Raw genomic sequence first — 14,696 nt, 5'->3', positions numbered from 1 at the left:
TGCGGCCCCACGATTTATTGCCCTGGGGAAAGCCCCCCCGCCCAGGAGAGCACAAGGCCACAGGGCAGCCCCCGGCATCGCCCCGGCCCAGGGTGCGGTGGGGAGGGGGCACAGCCACCCCGGTATTGGGGGGGGGGGGGGGGGGGGTCCCGCTGCCATCAGAAATCCTCATCCCAGCCTGAGAACTCATCCTCTGCTGGCGTCCAGTCGACCGAGAAACGCTTGAAGTTGACGTAGGGGGGTCCCTGGGGGGGGGGACGACAGGGTCAGAGCCAGCCCCTCCTGCCCCCCCCCCCCCCAGCAGCACCCACATAAGCCCCCCAAGCCCCCACTTCACCTCCTTGATGAGCCGCAGGGTGGGTGCCTCCAGCTGCTGCAGCAAGAGCTTCCTCCACTTCAGGGCCCCGAACCACCTGGGGGGGGAGAGGGGGGGCTGCAGGAGGGGCCGGGTGGAGTGGAGCATGGGGTCCCACCGACCCCCCCTCACCTGTGCTTCTTGATGCCGCGGATGCCACTGGCTGTGTTCCCCAGGCGCTGACCCGGACGGCGCCTGCAAGGGGATGGTGTGGGGTGGGGGCTGGGGGGGGGCACCCCCCGGAACACTGGGGTCCAATGATGTACGTGGGGGACACCACCCGCCCCGTGCACACTGGGTTGCAGTGATGCACCCAGGGCACCCAAAGTGCCTCAACCCTGCCCTGCCCAGCGCACCCCACTGCACCCAGCACCCGCGCCGTGCCCCCCCACCCTTGCAGGACCCCGCGCTGGGTGCCCTGAGCACCTGCAGAGCTTGCCAATGAGGGAGCAGGCGGCCTCGCCGAGGAAAGCGGGGAAGGAGAAGACACCGTCCAGGATGCGGCTGTAGATCTGCTGGGGGTCGGCACTGTGGAAGGGGGGCCTGCGGGGCATGGGCAGGTGGGCACCTTGCTGTGGGGGGGGCTCGGCCGGCCCCGGGAGCGCCCGCTCACCTGCCCACCAGCAGCTCGAAGGTGAGGATGCCCAGCATCCAGAAGTCGACGGCGAAGTCGTGGCCCTCCTGGCGCAGAATCTCAGGTGCCAGGTACTCAGGGGTCCCGCAGAAGGAGTAGGTCTTCTCCCCCCGCCCCAGCTCCTTGGCGAAGCCAAAGTCAACCTGTGGGTGCCGGCGCCATCAGCCAGCGCAGCCCCCGCCACCCCCTGCCTGGGCACCGCTGCAGCGGTGCTGGTGCTGCCGGAACACCCTCCCTGGTACCAGCTTGACGTAGCCGCGCTGGTCCAGCATGAGGTTCTCGGGCTTCAGGTCGCGGTAGACAATGCCGCGGCCGTGCAGGTACTCGAGACCCTCAACCACGCAGGCACAGCAGAACACGGCCAGCGGCTCCTCAAAGCAGCGCCTGCACCACAGGGACCGGCGGTTGCATGGTGCCATATGGCACGGCACTGCCACCCCCGCTCACCCTGTCTCCGTACATCTCACGCAGCTTGGTCCACAGCTCGCCGCCCTGGCAGAACTCCAGCAGCAGGTAGACGTACTGCCCATCCCGGAAGGTGCCGAAAAACCTGCCGGCAGAGAGGAGTCGGTGGGACCTCGGCTCTGCCAGTGGCCGCGCCGCCCCAACCACTGGCCCCCCCCCAGTGCCCGCACCCCCCCGCTCTCACCCCACGACGAAGGGGCTGCGGCTGCCCGCCAGCACCCGCCGCTCGGTGCGCACGTGCTCCTGCTGCTGCGTCCGCACCACCCAGTCCTTGCGGATCTGCTTCAGCGCAAAGAGCTGCTCCCGGCACCGCACCTGGGCACAGGCGGCCATGGGCAACCGGGATGGGCATCAGGATAGGCACAATCAGCCGCGGCAGGATGGTGCCGGGTGCCAGGAACTGTTGGGGGGGGGGGGGCCGGGTGCAGCATCTGGCTCTCACCAGCTCGACCCTGCCGAAGCCACCGGTGCCCAGGATGACGCGCTCGCCCTGCCGCGGCCCGTCCTCATAGTGCACGGCCACCAGGTCCTCCAGCCGCACCGGTGCCAGGGGCTGCCGCAGGCTCGGGGACCCCCAACCCCTGCAGGTGGGAACCGTGGCCCTGCAGCACCCGCACCAGCACTGAGGGGCTGCCGACACCCAACCCTGCTGGGGCCCAGGACCCCCCCCCGCTGCTCCCCAGGGACGGTGCTGGGGCGGACCTTAGGGACCCCCCCAGCACCAGGCTGTACCCTGGTGCCCTCAGGCTGGGCCACGGGGATGCTGCAGCACCCAGAGCAACCCCAGGGACCACGTGTCACCCAGCTGGACCCCTGTGACCCCCAGTCACAGGCTTTGGCTGACTTGCTGCTGTCTGCCTCCCCCCCCCACTGCCCACCCGCGGCCTGAGGCCAGGGACCCCAGTCCCAGGGCAGGGTGGCCCCATCCCCATTCTCATCCCCTCCCTATCACATCTCCATCCCATTCCTGTACCGGTCCTCGTTCTCACCTTCTTCATCCCCATCCCCATCCCCTCCCATCCCATCATCCCATCCCAGTCCCCATCCCGCACTGACCTCCCAGGACCTTCCAGGGCTGGCGCTTCTGTCTCAGACGTGTTTCTGGGGTAGGAAGGAGCCGGGGGGGGCGGGGGGCAGTGGGGCCAGCCCCTGCTCAGCACCGGGCACCCTCACAGCCCCACCATGGATGTCCCCACCAGGGACGGGCACAGGGTGTGGGGGGGCAGCAGGGACCGAGACCCATGTGTGGGACCAGGATGGAGCCACCTTGACCGGGTGGTCCACCTTGGGGGGGGCACCTCCATGGCGGAGTGAGCAGACCCCTGTGCCATGGGGCTCAGTGGGAGCAGGACGATGCCTGGACTGGGCCACCCACCCCAGGCAGAGTCCAGGGCCACGGTGCAGCCCCCAGCCCAGCCGCATCATCACTGGCCACTGGCTTTCTGCCAGGACCATCACCCCTGTCCACCCTACACCCATTGCCCCAGGCCCCCTCACCCCTGATCCCCCCCCAGGCCATGGCCACCCCCATCTCCCTCGTCCCCCATGGCACCCCCACCCCCTGCCCCCCCCCGACCTGTCCCCCCACCCCACTGGGTGTCTCCCCTGGGGCTGGGGGCTCCCCATGGAGCCGAGCACTGCCCTGGGGTCCCCTGCAGGGTTGGTGGTCCTGGGGGCTCCAGGGTCCCGGGACACTCACGGCTCCGAGAGCTGCCGGGGGCAGAAGGGGCTGATCTCAAGGAAGTCTCTGGGGGACAGAGGAGGGGTCAGTGGGGCAGGGGAGGGGTCTGGCAGGGACAGGCTGGGGGGGGGGGGGGGCACACAGGGACACCCACTCCTTGGCCACGGTGATGCAGGTGACGTGTCCCTGGGCCTGGCACGACGCTGTCCGGCGGCTGTTCCTGTGCAGAGGCTGGGGGTCATGGGGGGGAGAGAGACAGGCAGGGGGAGGGCAAGAGACTGGAGGGGGGGTGTGCATGGGGGGGGGGGGTGCAAGAACTGGGTGTGCACAGGGAGCTGGTGCAGGTGAGTTGGCATGTGCCCCATCCCGGTGCACCAGGGGTGCCCTGGGGTTGCCGCAGGCAGCGGAAAGGGTGTCACTGCGGGGGGGGGGAGGGGTGTCACCACAGGGGGGGGTTGTCACCACAGCACGAAGCTCAAAGTTCCATGTGTGCACGTGCAAGGCTGGCACACGTGTGAGCAGAGGCAGGTGAGCACACGACAGCCGTGCCGTGCCCACCCTTCTCTGGAGATGCTGCGGACGCCCAGGCTGTGCTGGGGTGTGGGGTGGCACTGCCAGGACCGCCCCCCCCCCCCGCCGCAGGGACCAGCTCTCTGCCCACAGCAAGCCCAGGCTGGCCAGTGACACCAGAGCCAGGTGGCAAGGCCAGGCTGGCACCATGGGTGCTGCCGGGGTGGGGGGACGGGGGGACAGCAGCCAGGGCACCTACTGCAGCAGGGAGAGCTCCCCGAAGTGCTCCCCGGCGCCCAGGACACGGAGCAGCTTCTCCTGCCCGTCCACCCGCCGGCTCACCCGCACCTGCAGTGCCGGGACACGGGAACGGGCTGAGTGGGGACAGGAGGACGGGGCAGGGGACACAGGGCAGGGCCCTGCCCCTCACCATTGTGGGGGGCTCCCCGGTGCTACGGGGTGTCGTACCCACCTCTCCCTTTAGGATGATGTAAAAGTTTTCCCCCTCGTCCCCTTCGTGGATAATGACGTGGCCAGGCGCGAAGGTGCACTGCGGGGGCGGGGGGGGGACGGGGTGGGCAGGCAGGGGTCAGGCAGGGGGGCAGGCAGCCCCCCAGCCAGTCCCAGACCCACCATCCCAGCCCCAGGCCCTGCATTATGCCCCTGAACCCCCACGGGCTGTAGGCCCATGGGGACATGTCCCGGCCCCCCCAGGGCCCTGGATGGGGGGGGGGGGCCCTTCCTGGGCACCCACCTCCTCCATGGCATCTAGCAGCTTGCAGAGGTGGCTGTCGGAGAGGTCCCGCAGCCAGTGCACCCTGCGGGCGAGAGGGGCCGGCTGGGCTCCCGTGGTCTGCCTGCACTCTGCCTGCCCCCTGCCTGGGCTCCTGCACCCCGGAGCCCAGCACAGGCAGCGGACAGGACTGGGGAAGGGGATGGAGAGGTCCAGGGCTGGGGATGGGGAATGGGGATGTGGTGGCAGTGGGGCTGGGCACAGGAACGGGGATCAGACAGGAACAGGGATTGGGATGAGCTGGGGCTGGAGACGAGATGGGAATGGACATGGGGATAAGGATGAGGACAGGGATGGGAACAGGGTGACATGGGGTGGGGATGATGGTGAGGACAAGGCTGGGACTGGGAGGGGACTCTGCAGGCAAGGGCTGGCAGGAGAGGCCGGCAACCCACCCCAAGGGGGTCAGGGTGTGAGGCCTGGGGGTGGTGGGGGCCAAGGGCAGTGCCAGCGGGTCCCGGGCCCCACTCACATTCGCAGAGACCCCAGGATCTCGGCTCGTCTCTGCTTGGCGTTGCTGGTGGCGATGGCACGGTACCGCTGCCTGTCGATGGCCCAGAGGCGCACGGGGCTGAGTGCTGTGGCAGAGGGGTGTCACTGGGGGGCTGGGAGGGGGACGACACGGGGCCCGTGGGGTGGGGGCTGCCCTTACCCTGCACGGTGGCAGTGCGCTTGCAGTGGTAGAGGATGGCCAGCTCCCCGAACACATCACCCGGCCCCAGCATGCGGAGCTGCCGGCCCCGCTGGCTCACACTGAGCTGCCCCTCTGCAGAGAGACACGGCCAGCGGCATCACACGCACACAGCGCAGGCACGCACGGGCACACACAGGTGCGGCAGCCCAACATGCAAAGGCACAGCAGACGAGCTCACCCCAATGCACACTCACGGGTGGGCACAGACGCAGGCACACCTGCAGCATGCCTGCATATGCGTGACCCAGCCCGCATGCCGGCACCGGGCTCTCACCTGCCACGATGTACATGGCGGTGCCCTCGGTGCCCTCGGCCAGCACAGTGTCCCCGGGGCCATGCCAGACGGGGGCAAAGCTCTGGGCCAGCGCCTCGGGGCAGCCCTCGCCCAGGCGCCGCAGGAACTCGCTGCGTCCCACCGCCTCCGTGATCAGGCTGAGGTCCCTGGGGGCACAGGGACACAGGCGCGCGGGCAGGGCAGCACCGGGCCCCCCCCCAGCCCCCCAGGGTCCTGCCGACTACCTGCGCGACTTGGGGCTGTTGGGCACACAGAGAGCAGCATCGTTGGTGAGGGGCTCGGGGACGATGGCGGGTGCCCGACTATGCCGCCGACTGGGGGGCTGCTCCGTGGCCTCCTCCCGCGCCACGCTCCGCAGGAAGGTCCTCTCCTCCCGCAGCCGCAGCTCCCGCAGCCGCTCATCCATCCCAGCACCGCAACCGCTCCCAGAGTCCTGAGGGTGCCAGCGGGAGGGTGGGGCAGGCAGCAGCACGGCATCACCCTGACACGACAGCAGCCCCCAGCCCCAGAGCCAGCGCTTGGCCCTCAGGGAGATCCTGCCACTGGCGCAGGGGCACGGCCCCACATGGCACAGCCAGGCTCAGCTCGCGCTGCCCAGCATGGCACACGTGGCCATGGCGTGGTGAGGGACACCCAGGACCCTGCAGTGGCCGGCACTCAACCCCCCCATACCCCAACTCGTCGGCCCTGGCGGCACAGCAGCTCTGGGGGCAGTGCAGGCAGCGCCCCGGCACAGGCAGGAAGGGTCCCTGGTGGGTGTCCCAGCCCCACGCAGCTGCTGGCAGGGCCTGCCCTGACCACAGCCCTGCGGCAAGGCAGGTATGGGCTCCCGCAGGCGCCGTGCCCGGGCGCTCCCTGCCCCGTGCAAAGGTTGTGCCACCGGCACGAGGCAGCTTGGCAGGGCCTCGGTGCAGCCCCCGGCACAGCACGAGGGCGCGGTGACCCGTCCCGTCCGCCCGGGGAACCCTGAGCCACGGCTGCTGCCGGTGCCTGGGGGCTCAGCCCCGCCGCCGGTCCCGCACCCAGCCGCCTACCTGTGCCACCGCTCCCGCTCCTACTGCCGTCCCCTCCCACCCGTGCCACCGCTGCCGCGGCCCGGTGACACATTAACCTGCCCAGCGGCGCTCCCACGGGCCTGCCGGCACCCCCGCCCAGCACCTGCCGACCCACGTCTGCACCTGCTCCCCCCGCTGCACCACGTGCAGGTCGGGGTGCAGGTTTGGGGAGGCTGGGGGACCCCCCCTGCACCCTGCGGTGGCACTGGACCCGGTCCCGTGGGTGCCCCCTCAGCTGCCCCCGGCAGAGTCCAGCCCCGGGGCTGGCACAACCCCCCCCCCCCGCACGCCGACCCCACGGCCGTGTCCTCACCCCACGGCACCCCCCGCGTCCCACCCGTGCCCAGTTCGGCTCCAGGCTCTCCCCCCGGCCCCCTCCCCCGGTCCAGCCCCACGCTGGGGACCCGCTGCCCGGCCCAGCCGTGGGACCTGCAGCCGCGGACACGGGTGAGGTCTGCCACGGGGGGGGGGGTTGGGGGGGGGTCGATGTGAACAACGAACGTGCCCGAACAAAGCTCCCTATGCGCCTGCGTGTGGGCAGCGCGCGCCCCCGCCCCGGCACTCGCGCGCATGCGCGCGGGCGTGGCCCCGGGGGCGGGTCCTGCATGGCCGCGCCCTTCCCTCGCCCCGCCCGCGGTGGGAGTAACGGCGTAACGGCGGGCTCTGATTGGTGGAGCCTTGAGGGGCGTGGCGCGGAAAGGGGGTGGGACCCGATTGGAGGCGAGGCGGGGCGGACGCTGCCGGTGCCGGTACCGGAGCGGAGCGGACCCAGCATGGCAGCGGGGGCGGCCGCCCGGCGGGACCCCGAGCCCGAGCCCGAGCCCGAGCCCGAGCCCGTCCCGGCGCGGGGGGAGAAGCGGATCCTGTGCGTGGGGCTGGTGTGCCTGGACATCATCACCGTGGTGCCGGCCTACCCCGCCGAGGACACCGACACCAGGTACCGGTGGGGGCGGCGGGGGAGGGCGATGGGACAGCCCCGCCGGTGCTCCTCCCAGGGCCGGCCCGGCACCCACGCCCCGCGGCCTTGCAGGTGCATGTCGCAGCGGTGGCAGCGGGGTGGGAACGCCTCCAACTCCTGCACGGTGCTGGCACTGCTGGGAGCCCCCTGCGCCTTCATGGGTTCACTGGCCCCTGGGCATGCTGGAGAGTAAGTGGGGTGCGGGGGGGGGGGGGGGGGGACCCGGGGCCAACCCCGCCCTGATGCTCCCACCGGCCCCTCCACTTCTCTTCCACCGGCAGCTTTGTCCCAGCCGAGCTGCGGCACGGCTGGCTGGACACATGCCATGCGGTGCCACAGCCGCCTGCCTGCCTGCCTCCATCGTGACCGTCGGTGCCAGCCGGGACGCACATGCCATCCCACATGCCCGCGGGTGCGCGGCACCCCTCACCCCGCTCTCTGTCCCCCAAGTTTCATTGCGGCAGATTTCCAGCGCCGGGGTGTGGATGTGACACACGTGGCCTGGCAGCCCCACGGGGACGTGCCCTGCGCCTGCTGCATCATCAGCGCCGCCAGCGGCTCCCGGACCATCATGCTCTACGACACGTAAGGACACCAGTCCCTGGCCCCGGTCACCCAGCGGGCAGCGCTCAGCCAGGTCGGCTCAGGGCTGCAGCCCCCTCCCTGCCTTCTCCCCAGCCAAACCAGGCACTCAGGCCACTCCCCTGCACCCCGGGGGTCTCACCATGCTTGGCCCCCGGCAGAGGCTCTGCTGGCACCAGCCCTGTGCTGCCTGCCAGGGGGGTCCCACATGCCAGATTGGGTGATTCCCCGTATTCCTGCACGCACAATCACTGCCCATCATCCCTGCAGTCCCTAATCAGCCCCCGTGCCACAGCCGTGATTGGTGGTGGTATCCACATGCTCCGGTGTGTGGGACAGCTGGCACAGCCCCTGTGGGGATGCCCGGCATCGCATGTGGCAGCTGCCCAGTGCCCAGGACAGCAGTCCCCTGGCCATGCCGGTGCCGGCAGGGCAGCCATGGTCCTCGCCCTGGCAAAGGGCCGGCTGCGCTCATGCGGGTCAATGGTGGAAGGGTCAATGGTGGGCATCGCCAACCCCCCCGGCTCCAGCAGCTGCAGTGCGGCAGCGGCCGTGCTGCCCTTCGCATCCACCTTGGGGTCCTGCTGCGCCATCGTTAATGATTCACCTGGGCAGTGCCACCCCCATGGGGACCTCTGCCCTGGGCGGCGCTGAGCCCTCCGCAGCCCCCGCTGCTGCCCTTTGCTCCCGGCCAGGCTGGGGGTCACCAGGGTCCGCCCTGTCCCGCGGCCGGAGGTCCCCCTGACCCCCGCCCCGCAGGAACCTGCCCGATGTGACGGCCCGCGACTTCGAGCGGGTCGACCTCTCCCAGTATAAGTGGATTCACTGGGAGGTGAGCCCGGGGCTGAGGGGGACGACCCCCGTGGTGGGGGCCGGGGGACCCCCCCGGAGGCAGCCGGTGCCGGTGCCAGGGGCTGTGCGCCCGCAGGCCCGTAACGCGGCGGAGCAGGCGGCGATGATGCGGCGGGTGGAGCGGCACAACCGGGTCCGGCCGGCGGCCGAGCTCGTCCGCACCTCGGTGGAGGTGGAGAAGCCGCGGGAGGAGCTGCTGCCGCTGATGGGCCTGGCCCACGTGGTGCGGGGCGGTGCTACCGGCTGGGGCGGGGCTAGGGCTATGGAGGGGGCGGGGAACCGGTCTGGGGCGGGGCTATCGACTGGGGGCGGGGTCAGGGGCCCGGCCAGCGTGTAGGGTGCGGGAGTTGGGGGTCCAGGTACGGGACGGTCGGGGCACGGGGGGGGAGGGGGGGGGCAGTCGGGGGGTGCAGGGTGGGGGGGGTGGGTGCTGATGGGGTATAGGGGGGGCACAGTCGGGGTCCAGGGGGTGTGGTTGGGGTCTGGGGGTGCAGTCGGGGTGCAGCAAGGCATGCTTTGGGGCTGTGGGGGCATCGCCCCCCGTCCCGACCCCCCGTCCCAGCCCCTCTCCCGCAGGTGTTCATCAGCAAGGACCTGGCCCGGCACTTCGGGTACCGCTCGGCTCCCGAGGCGCTGCGGGGGCTGCGTGGCCGCGTGCAGCCAGGGTAGGGGGGTTGCGGGAGGGGTGTGGGTCAGGGGGGGCATGACCACACCCTGCACCCACCACCACCCCCCCTCCAGGGCCACGCTGATCTGTGCCTGGGCCGAGGAGGGGGCTGACGCTGTGGGGCCCGATGGGGAGCTGGTGCACTCGGACGCCTTCCCCCCAGAGACCCTTGTGGACACGCTGGGTGCCGGGGACACCTTCAATGCTGCCGTCATCTTTGCGCTCTCGGCAGGTGGGCATGGCCACGGCGTAGCTTGGCATGGCCCAGCACAGCCCGGCTCGTCCGGGCAGGGCTGACACCCCCATTCCCCAGGGAGGAGCCTGCAGGACGCCCTCACCTTCGGCTGCCAGATCGCAGGCAGGAAATGTGGAATCCAGGGCTTTGATGGCATCGTTTGAGGTGGGCACCCTGTGCCAGGAGACCCCACACACACCCCTGGAGCATGCTACCCTCCCCCCACACCCAGCACCCCCCCACCCCGCTGCCAATAAAGCCCCAGGGCTGCCTCCTGTGCCCCCCAGGCTGTGCCTGGCCCCTCTCTGCACTGACCACGGCCCAGGCAAGCACCGGCAGCAGTGCCTGTATTTCTCCGTCCCGCCATGTTACAGGGGCAACCGCACAACCCCGGCCCCACCGTCCTCCCCAGCCCCACCACAGGCTGTGGGGGGTCTGCAGGGACCCCCCCATGACCATGTGCCCTGAGCAGGGCAGGGAGCAGCTGGGGCACTGCACCCCACAGAGCCATGGGGGGCTGGCACAGCCCTGCCCATAGCCCCCCACTGCCTACCCCTCCCCGGGGCTGCCTCCCCCTCGGGGGCTTCAATCTCAGGGGCTTCCTCCACCTCCATGCCTTCAGCATTGGGGGCTTCAGCCTGAGTGGCTGCCTGCCCCCCTGCCAGGCCATGCCCTGGGCCGCTCACCCCTGCATCCCCCCCAGGCATCTCCGTGTCCAGCCCAGGCACAGCCACAGCTCCTGCCAGCAGCTCCCCGAGTTGCTGCTGGAGGGGCTGCCCTGGGGGTCCGCCCCAGCTGGGCAAGAGCAGCAGCTCGGCGGGGTCGAGCAGCCCATCCCTGCTCAGGTCTTGCCTCTCCAGGGCTCGGTCCACCAGCATGGCCACCTGCAGGGACGGGGTGGGGAATGGGGTGAGGACCCGGCCCAGGGGCTCTGTGGGGTGCGAGGGCTCAACCCCATGGGACCTACCGTGTTGGGGTCTGGCCACCCCCCATCCCGCTGTGCCAGCACAGTGCCCAGCAGCTGCAGCAGCTCCAGCCCGTCCAGGCGTCCGCTCCGGTCATGGTCATGCAGCACAAAGAGGTAGAGCAGGGCTGTGGGGCACGGGGTGCCGTGGGACTGGGGCCGTGTCCCTGCCACCGCTGGCCCCCTGGCCCCCCACGGCCTTACCCTGCTCCTGTGTCATGGCCTCCACGTCCTGCTCCGGTGGCCCCAGGCTCCTCACTGCGCTCTGCAGCAGCCTGGGGGTGGTGGCGCTGGGGGTGGGCATGAACCCCCCCCACCCCACAGCCTGCCCCAGGGCTGCTCTGCCCTATAGCTGTCCCCAGGACCACCCTGCCCCACAGCCAGCTGGGCACTGCCCGTGCCCCACACCCACCCATCACCTCCCCCCATGTGCAGCCCCCGGGCCGGGGGTGCAGGGTCCGGTGGTGTGGGGCTCCCCGAGGGGCAAGGACTCACGGCAGCGTGGGCAGCTCTGGGCTCAGCGGGTCAGTCGTGGCCAGTGGGGCCTCAGGCCTGGCCAGGAGAGGGTGAGGTTACCTGTGCCCCTGGTTGGGGTGCAGCGAGGGGGGGGGCTGCGTGCCCCAGCCTGGCCTGATGTCCCTGCAGTGTCCCACACAGCATCCCCTCCACCCACGGCCCCCGCAGCCCTGTGTGCACCCCTGTGCCCATCAGCCCGGTCCTTGACCGCGCACCCCTCTGTGCCCACCCACCGCCATGTGCCCCAGCCATGCCCGTGCACCCCACCTGCACCTGTGCACCCCGTCTGTGCCTCTGCATCCCCCCTTATGCCTGGGCGCTCATCTGCACCTGCGCCCCCAAACCACACCTGCGCCCTCCCCCCGTGCCCATGCACCCCCCCCCATACCTCTGCCCCCCCATACCTGTGCCCCCCCAGCCCTGGGGGCAGCCCATGCCACCGGACCCAGCAGCAGCAGCAGGACCACCAGTGGGTTCCTCATCCTGCGACCTCAGGCGAGAGCAGGAGGGTGGGCACCCCTGGCTGGGGGGGGGGGGGGGGGGGGGCCACGCCTGGCCACGGTGTGTATGGGGGGTGCCGGGGGGAATCCGGCATTTGGCGAGGAGCGGGGGTGGTGGGGGGCTCTGCACGAGGCACTTCCATACAGACACGGTAACGGCACCGTCCGTCCGGCCTCTTCATCCCCCTGCCAGCCCTGCCTGCAGCCCCCCCGCCTGCAGCCCCCAGCCACTCGCCTTGGCACCTGCAGCGGCTCCCCCCGGCCCCGGCCGCCCCCCCCCCCCATCCCGGGCGGGAGCAGCAGCCCCGGAGAGGGCGGGACGGGGAATTCCGGGAGCGTCCACCGGCTCCTGCGCGGCGGGGACCCGCTGACACCGTGGGACGGCAGCGCGAACGGGGCGAGCGGGCGGCAGGCGTGGGCGCACTGCGGGGCACGGCGCACACTGCGTGCGCTGGTCACACCGCTCAGTGCTCACACTGCTCACAGCAGCCTTTGCACACGCACACACGCTGCACACCCCCCCCCCCCCCCGCCGCCACAAACACCCCCCGCGGCCGCCGCTGCCCACTCACCCGGCCCCGGTCTCACGTCTCGGTGCCGCCCGCCCCGCCCCGGGCCCCGTAGCCGACACGTCCGCCAGCACCGGCACGGGCACGGGTACCGGTACCGGTACCGGCACCGGCCGGGGCCCGCCCCGCCGGGACCGAACCCGCCCGCCGGGTCCTTCCCTGCCCGGGAGGGTTTCAGCCCCGGCCCGGGGCGGCTCAAGCCGCGCCCCGCCGGCAGCGCAGGGGTTAACCGGCACCCTGCGCCTGTGCCCCGCCTCAAAGATGGCCGCCGGAGCGACACGCGCCCGCTCCGGGGCGGGGCGTGGTGGGCGGAGTCACGACGGGGGCGTGTCCATCACACGGGGGCGTGGTTATCCCGCGGAGGCGGGGCCATCCCCAGGGGCGGGGCCGTCCCGGTGCGGAGGCGGCGATGGGCGCGGAGGAGCCCCCGGTGCCGGTCCCGGTGCCGTCCCCGCTCCCGCTGCTGCTGGCGGCCGCCACCGCCGCCCTCCTCGGCTACTACTGGGCGCGGGTGCCGCGGGTGAGCGCGGGCCGGGGCCGGATCGGACCGTCCGGGCTCCGCCGAGCGGCCCCGCTGACCGGCTCCCTCCCCGCAGCGGCCGCTGCTCGCCGCCAGCCCACGGCTCCGCGCCTTCCTGGAGCAGCGCTGCCCCGCCGTGGGCGAGACCTTCTACCCCACGCCCTGGTGCTTCGAGGGCCGCCTGCAGACCGTGCTTGGGGCCCTGCTCTGGGCCCGCCCGCCCGTCTCCTACCGCAGGTGAGCCCACGGCACCGTCACCAGCCCGGTTCCCCTGCTGTCCCACCGACCCGCCGCTCTGCCCGCAGCGAGGCCATCCGCGCCCCCGACGGCGGGCAGCTCATCCTTGACTGGGCCAAGGATGCCGACAGCAACTGGCACCCAGACCCCTGCGCCTGCCCCACTGTCCTGCTGATCCCGGGCCTCACCGGCAGCAGCCAGGCCACCTACCTGCTCCGCCTGGTGCACCGGGCCAGCCGCGCCGGTTACAGGTAAGCCCCGGGGATGGGACGGCTGCAGACCTGCCAGCCCCTCACACCTCCCCTCTCCCCCAGGTCCGTCGTGCTCAACCACCGGGGCTGCCGGGGCGAGGAGCTGCTGGTGGGTGAGACCCCCCCCCCCCCCCCCCCCCCCCATTGCCCCCAGGCAGAGCCAGGACAGCCCGGCCCCAGCTCTGCTCCCCCCTCAGACCCCCCGGACCTTCTGTGCCAGCAACACCGAGGACCTGGAGACGGCCATCGCCCACATCAAGCGCCGGTACCCACGGGCCCCGCTGCTGGCCGTGGGTGTCTCCCTGGGCGGGTATGGGCAGCACCCACACTGGGGATGGGCCAGGATGGCGGCACGGCTGCCCCTGACCGGCTGCGCCGCAGGATGCAGGTGCTGAACTACCTGGGGCGGCGGGGGTGGGCAGCAGGGCTGGCGGCGGCCATGGCCCTCTGCCCCAGCTGGGACCCCGACGCCTCGGCCGCCTCGCTGGAGCAGCCCCTCAACGACCTGCTCTTCAACCGGCACCTCACCGCCAGCCTGCGCTGCCTCATCAGCAGGTGGGGGGGACGGGACAGAGGTGGGGACACACCACGCACCCAGCCCGGGGCTGGCAGCATTGCCCGGCGCTGACCCCGGGCCCGGTGCAGGCACAGGGCAGCGATCGGAGAGAAGGTGGACGTGGAGCACGTGCTGCAGGTAGGACCCAGCCCCCACCCCGGCCCTGTGGGCCGAGCCCCCCCTGAAACCCCCCCCCGCCATAGGCATGCACCATCCGGGAGTTCGACGAGCGCTACACAGCCCGGGCCTTTGGCTACCACTCTTGCCGTGAGTACTACCAGGCGGCCAGCCCTGCGCGCTGGCTGCACGGCATCCGTGTGCCCGTGCTCTGCCTCAACGCCGCCGACGACCCCTTCTCCCCCCTGCACGGTGAGCTGGAGGGGGAGGCGGGCCATGGGGGGCAGTGGGTGCAGACCCACGGCAGGGCACGCCGGTGGCTAACCCCCTCCCGCCATGCTTGCCCAGCCATCCCCGTGGAAGCTGCCAGGCACCTGCCCCATGTGGCACTGTTGGTGACGGCCCATGGGGGCCACCTCGGCTTCCTGGAGGGGATCTGCCCCCGCCCCGGCAGCTACATGGAGCGGCTCTTCGCCCAGTTCATCAGCGCTGTCTTCGAGCACAGGGAGGAGCTGCGGCAGCTGGAGGGGGACGGGGAGGGGGCTGCGGGGCAGGGTGCTGCCTGACCCCACAATAAACAACCCCCCTGCAGCTGCAGCCGTGTGTCCGTGGGCTGGGAGGGCATGGCCTAAGCCCAGAGCAGCCCCCCCGGCCAGGAGCAGCGCTGGAGCCAGCCCCCCCGCTCCCCCC

The 14,696-nt window shown here is 71.8% G+C and overlaps 4 protein-coding genes across 7 annotated transcripts; 2 read left to right on the top strand and 2 right to left on the bottom strand.

Moving 5' to 3' along the window:
• Positions 1-3: 3 nt before the first annotated feature.
• LOC115351043 (cGMP-dependent protein kinase 1-like) lies at positions 4-5,910 on the bottom strand. The gene is made up of 19 exons (XM_030037324.2): positions 5,652-5,910; positions 5,407-5,573; positions 5,091-5,204; positions 4,911-5,016; positions 4,400-4,463; positions 4,118-4,195; positions 3,905-3,993; positions 3,290-3,355; positions 3,154-3,201; positions 2,511-2,555; positions 1,897-2,035; positions 1,639-1,769; positions 1,450-1,539; positions 1,232-1,373; positions 969-1,132; positions 782-898; positions 488-550; positions 338-413; positions 4-245 (listed from the first exon to the last, which is right to left on the bottom strand). The coding sequence occupies exons 1-19, from the start codon at positions 5,831-5,833 to the stop codon at positions 159-161; spliced, it is 1,968 nt and encodes a 655-aa protein (XP_029893184.1). The 5' UTR covers positions 5,834-5,910; the 3' UTR covers positions 4-158.
• A 1,292-nt stretch (positions 5,911-7,202) lies between these two features.
• Positions 7,203-10,056, top strand: KHK (ketohexokinase). Of its 3 annotated transcripts, XM_030037330.2 has the most exons (8): positions 7,204-7,419; positions 7,513-7,629; positions 7,891-8,025; positions 8,782-8,854; positions 8,951-9,097; positions 9,451-9,539; positions 9,616-9,773; positions 9,855-10,056. In XM_030037330.2, exons 1-8 carry the CDS (start codon positions 7,256-7,258, stop codon positions 9,938-9,940), a joined length of 969 nt encoding a protein of 322 aa, XP_029893190.1. In that variant the 5' UTR covers positions 7,204-7,255; the 3' UTR covers positions 9,941-10,056. The 3 variants fall into 3 exon arrangements, with proteins under 3 accessions (XP_029893191.1, XP_029893190.1, XP_029893192.1); XM_030037331.2 differs by lacking the exon at positions 7,513-7,629 and having other exon boundaries at positions 7,203-7,419; XM_030037332.2 differs by lacking the exon at positions 8,951-9,097.
• A 51-nt stretch (positions 10,057-10,107) lies between these two features.
• Positions 10,108-12,698, bottom strand: CGREF1 (cell growth regulator with EF-hand domain 1). Its single transcript, XM_030038045.2, has 6 exons — positions 12,666-12,698; positions 12,329-12,612; positions 11,236-11,292; positions 10,945-11,015; positions 10,744-10,868; positions 10,108-10,660 (listed from the first exon to the last, which is right to left on the bottom strand). The coding sequence occupies exons 1-6, from the start codon at positions 12,696-12,698 to the stop codon at positions 10,145-10,147; spliced, it is 1,086 nt and encodes a 361-aa protein (XP_029893905.1). The 3' UTR covers positions 10,108-10,144.
• Positions 12,686-14,679, top strand: ABHD1 (abhydrolase domain containing 1). 2 transcript variants are annotated; one of them, XM_030037327.2, is made up of 9 exons: positions 12,686-12,845; positions 12,922-13,082; positions 13,151-13,333; positions 13,397-13,442; positions 13,531-13,643; positions 13,790-13,888; positions 13,979-14,027; positions 14,093-14,258; positions 14,355-14,679. In XM_030037327.2, the coding sequence occupies exons 1-9, from the start codon at positions 12,735-12,737 to the stop codon at positions 14,570-14,572; spliced, it is 1,146 nt and encodes a 381-aa protein (XP_029893187.1). In that variant the 5' UTR covers positions 12,686-12,734; the 3' UTR covers positions 14,573-14,679. The 2 variants fall into 2 exon arrangements, with proteins under 2 accessions (XP_029893187.1, XP_029893186.1); XM_030037326.2 differs by having other exon boundaries at positions 13,715-13,888.
• The last annotated feature ends 17 nt before the right edge of the window (positions 14,680-14,696 follow it).

Source organism: Aquila chrysaetos, chromosome 15 (assembly GCF_900496995.4).
Source record: "Aquila chrysaetos chrysaetos chromosome 15, bAquChr1.4, whole genome shotgun sequence".
NCBI lineage: Eukaryota > Metazoa > Chordata > Aves > Accipitriformes > Accipitridae > Aquila > Aquila chrysaetos.
Note: the sequence above shows the minus strand (reverse complement) of the source record. Positions and strands in the feature narration are given on the sequence as shown.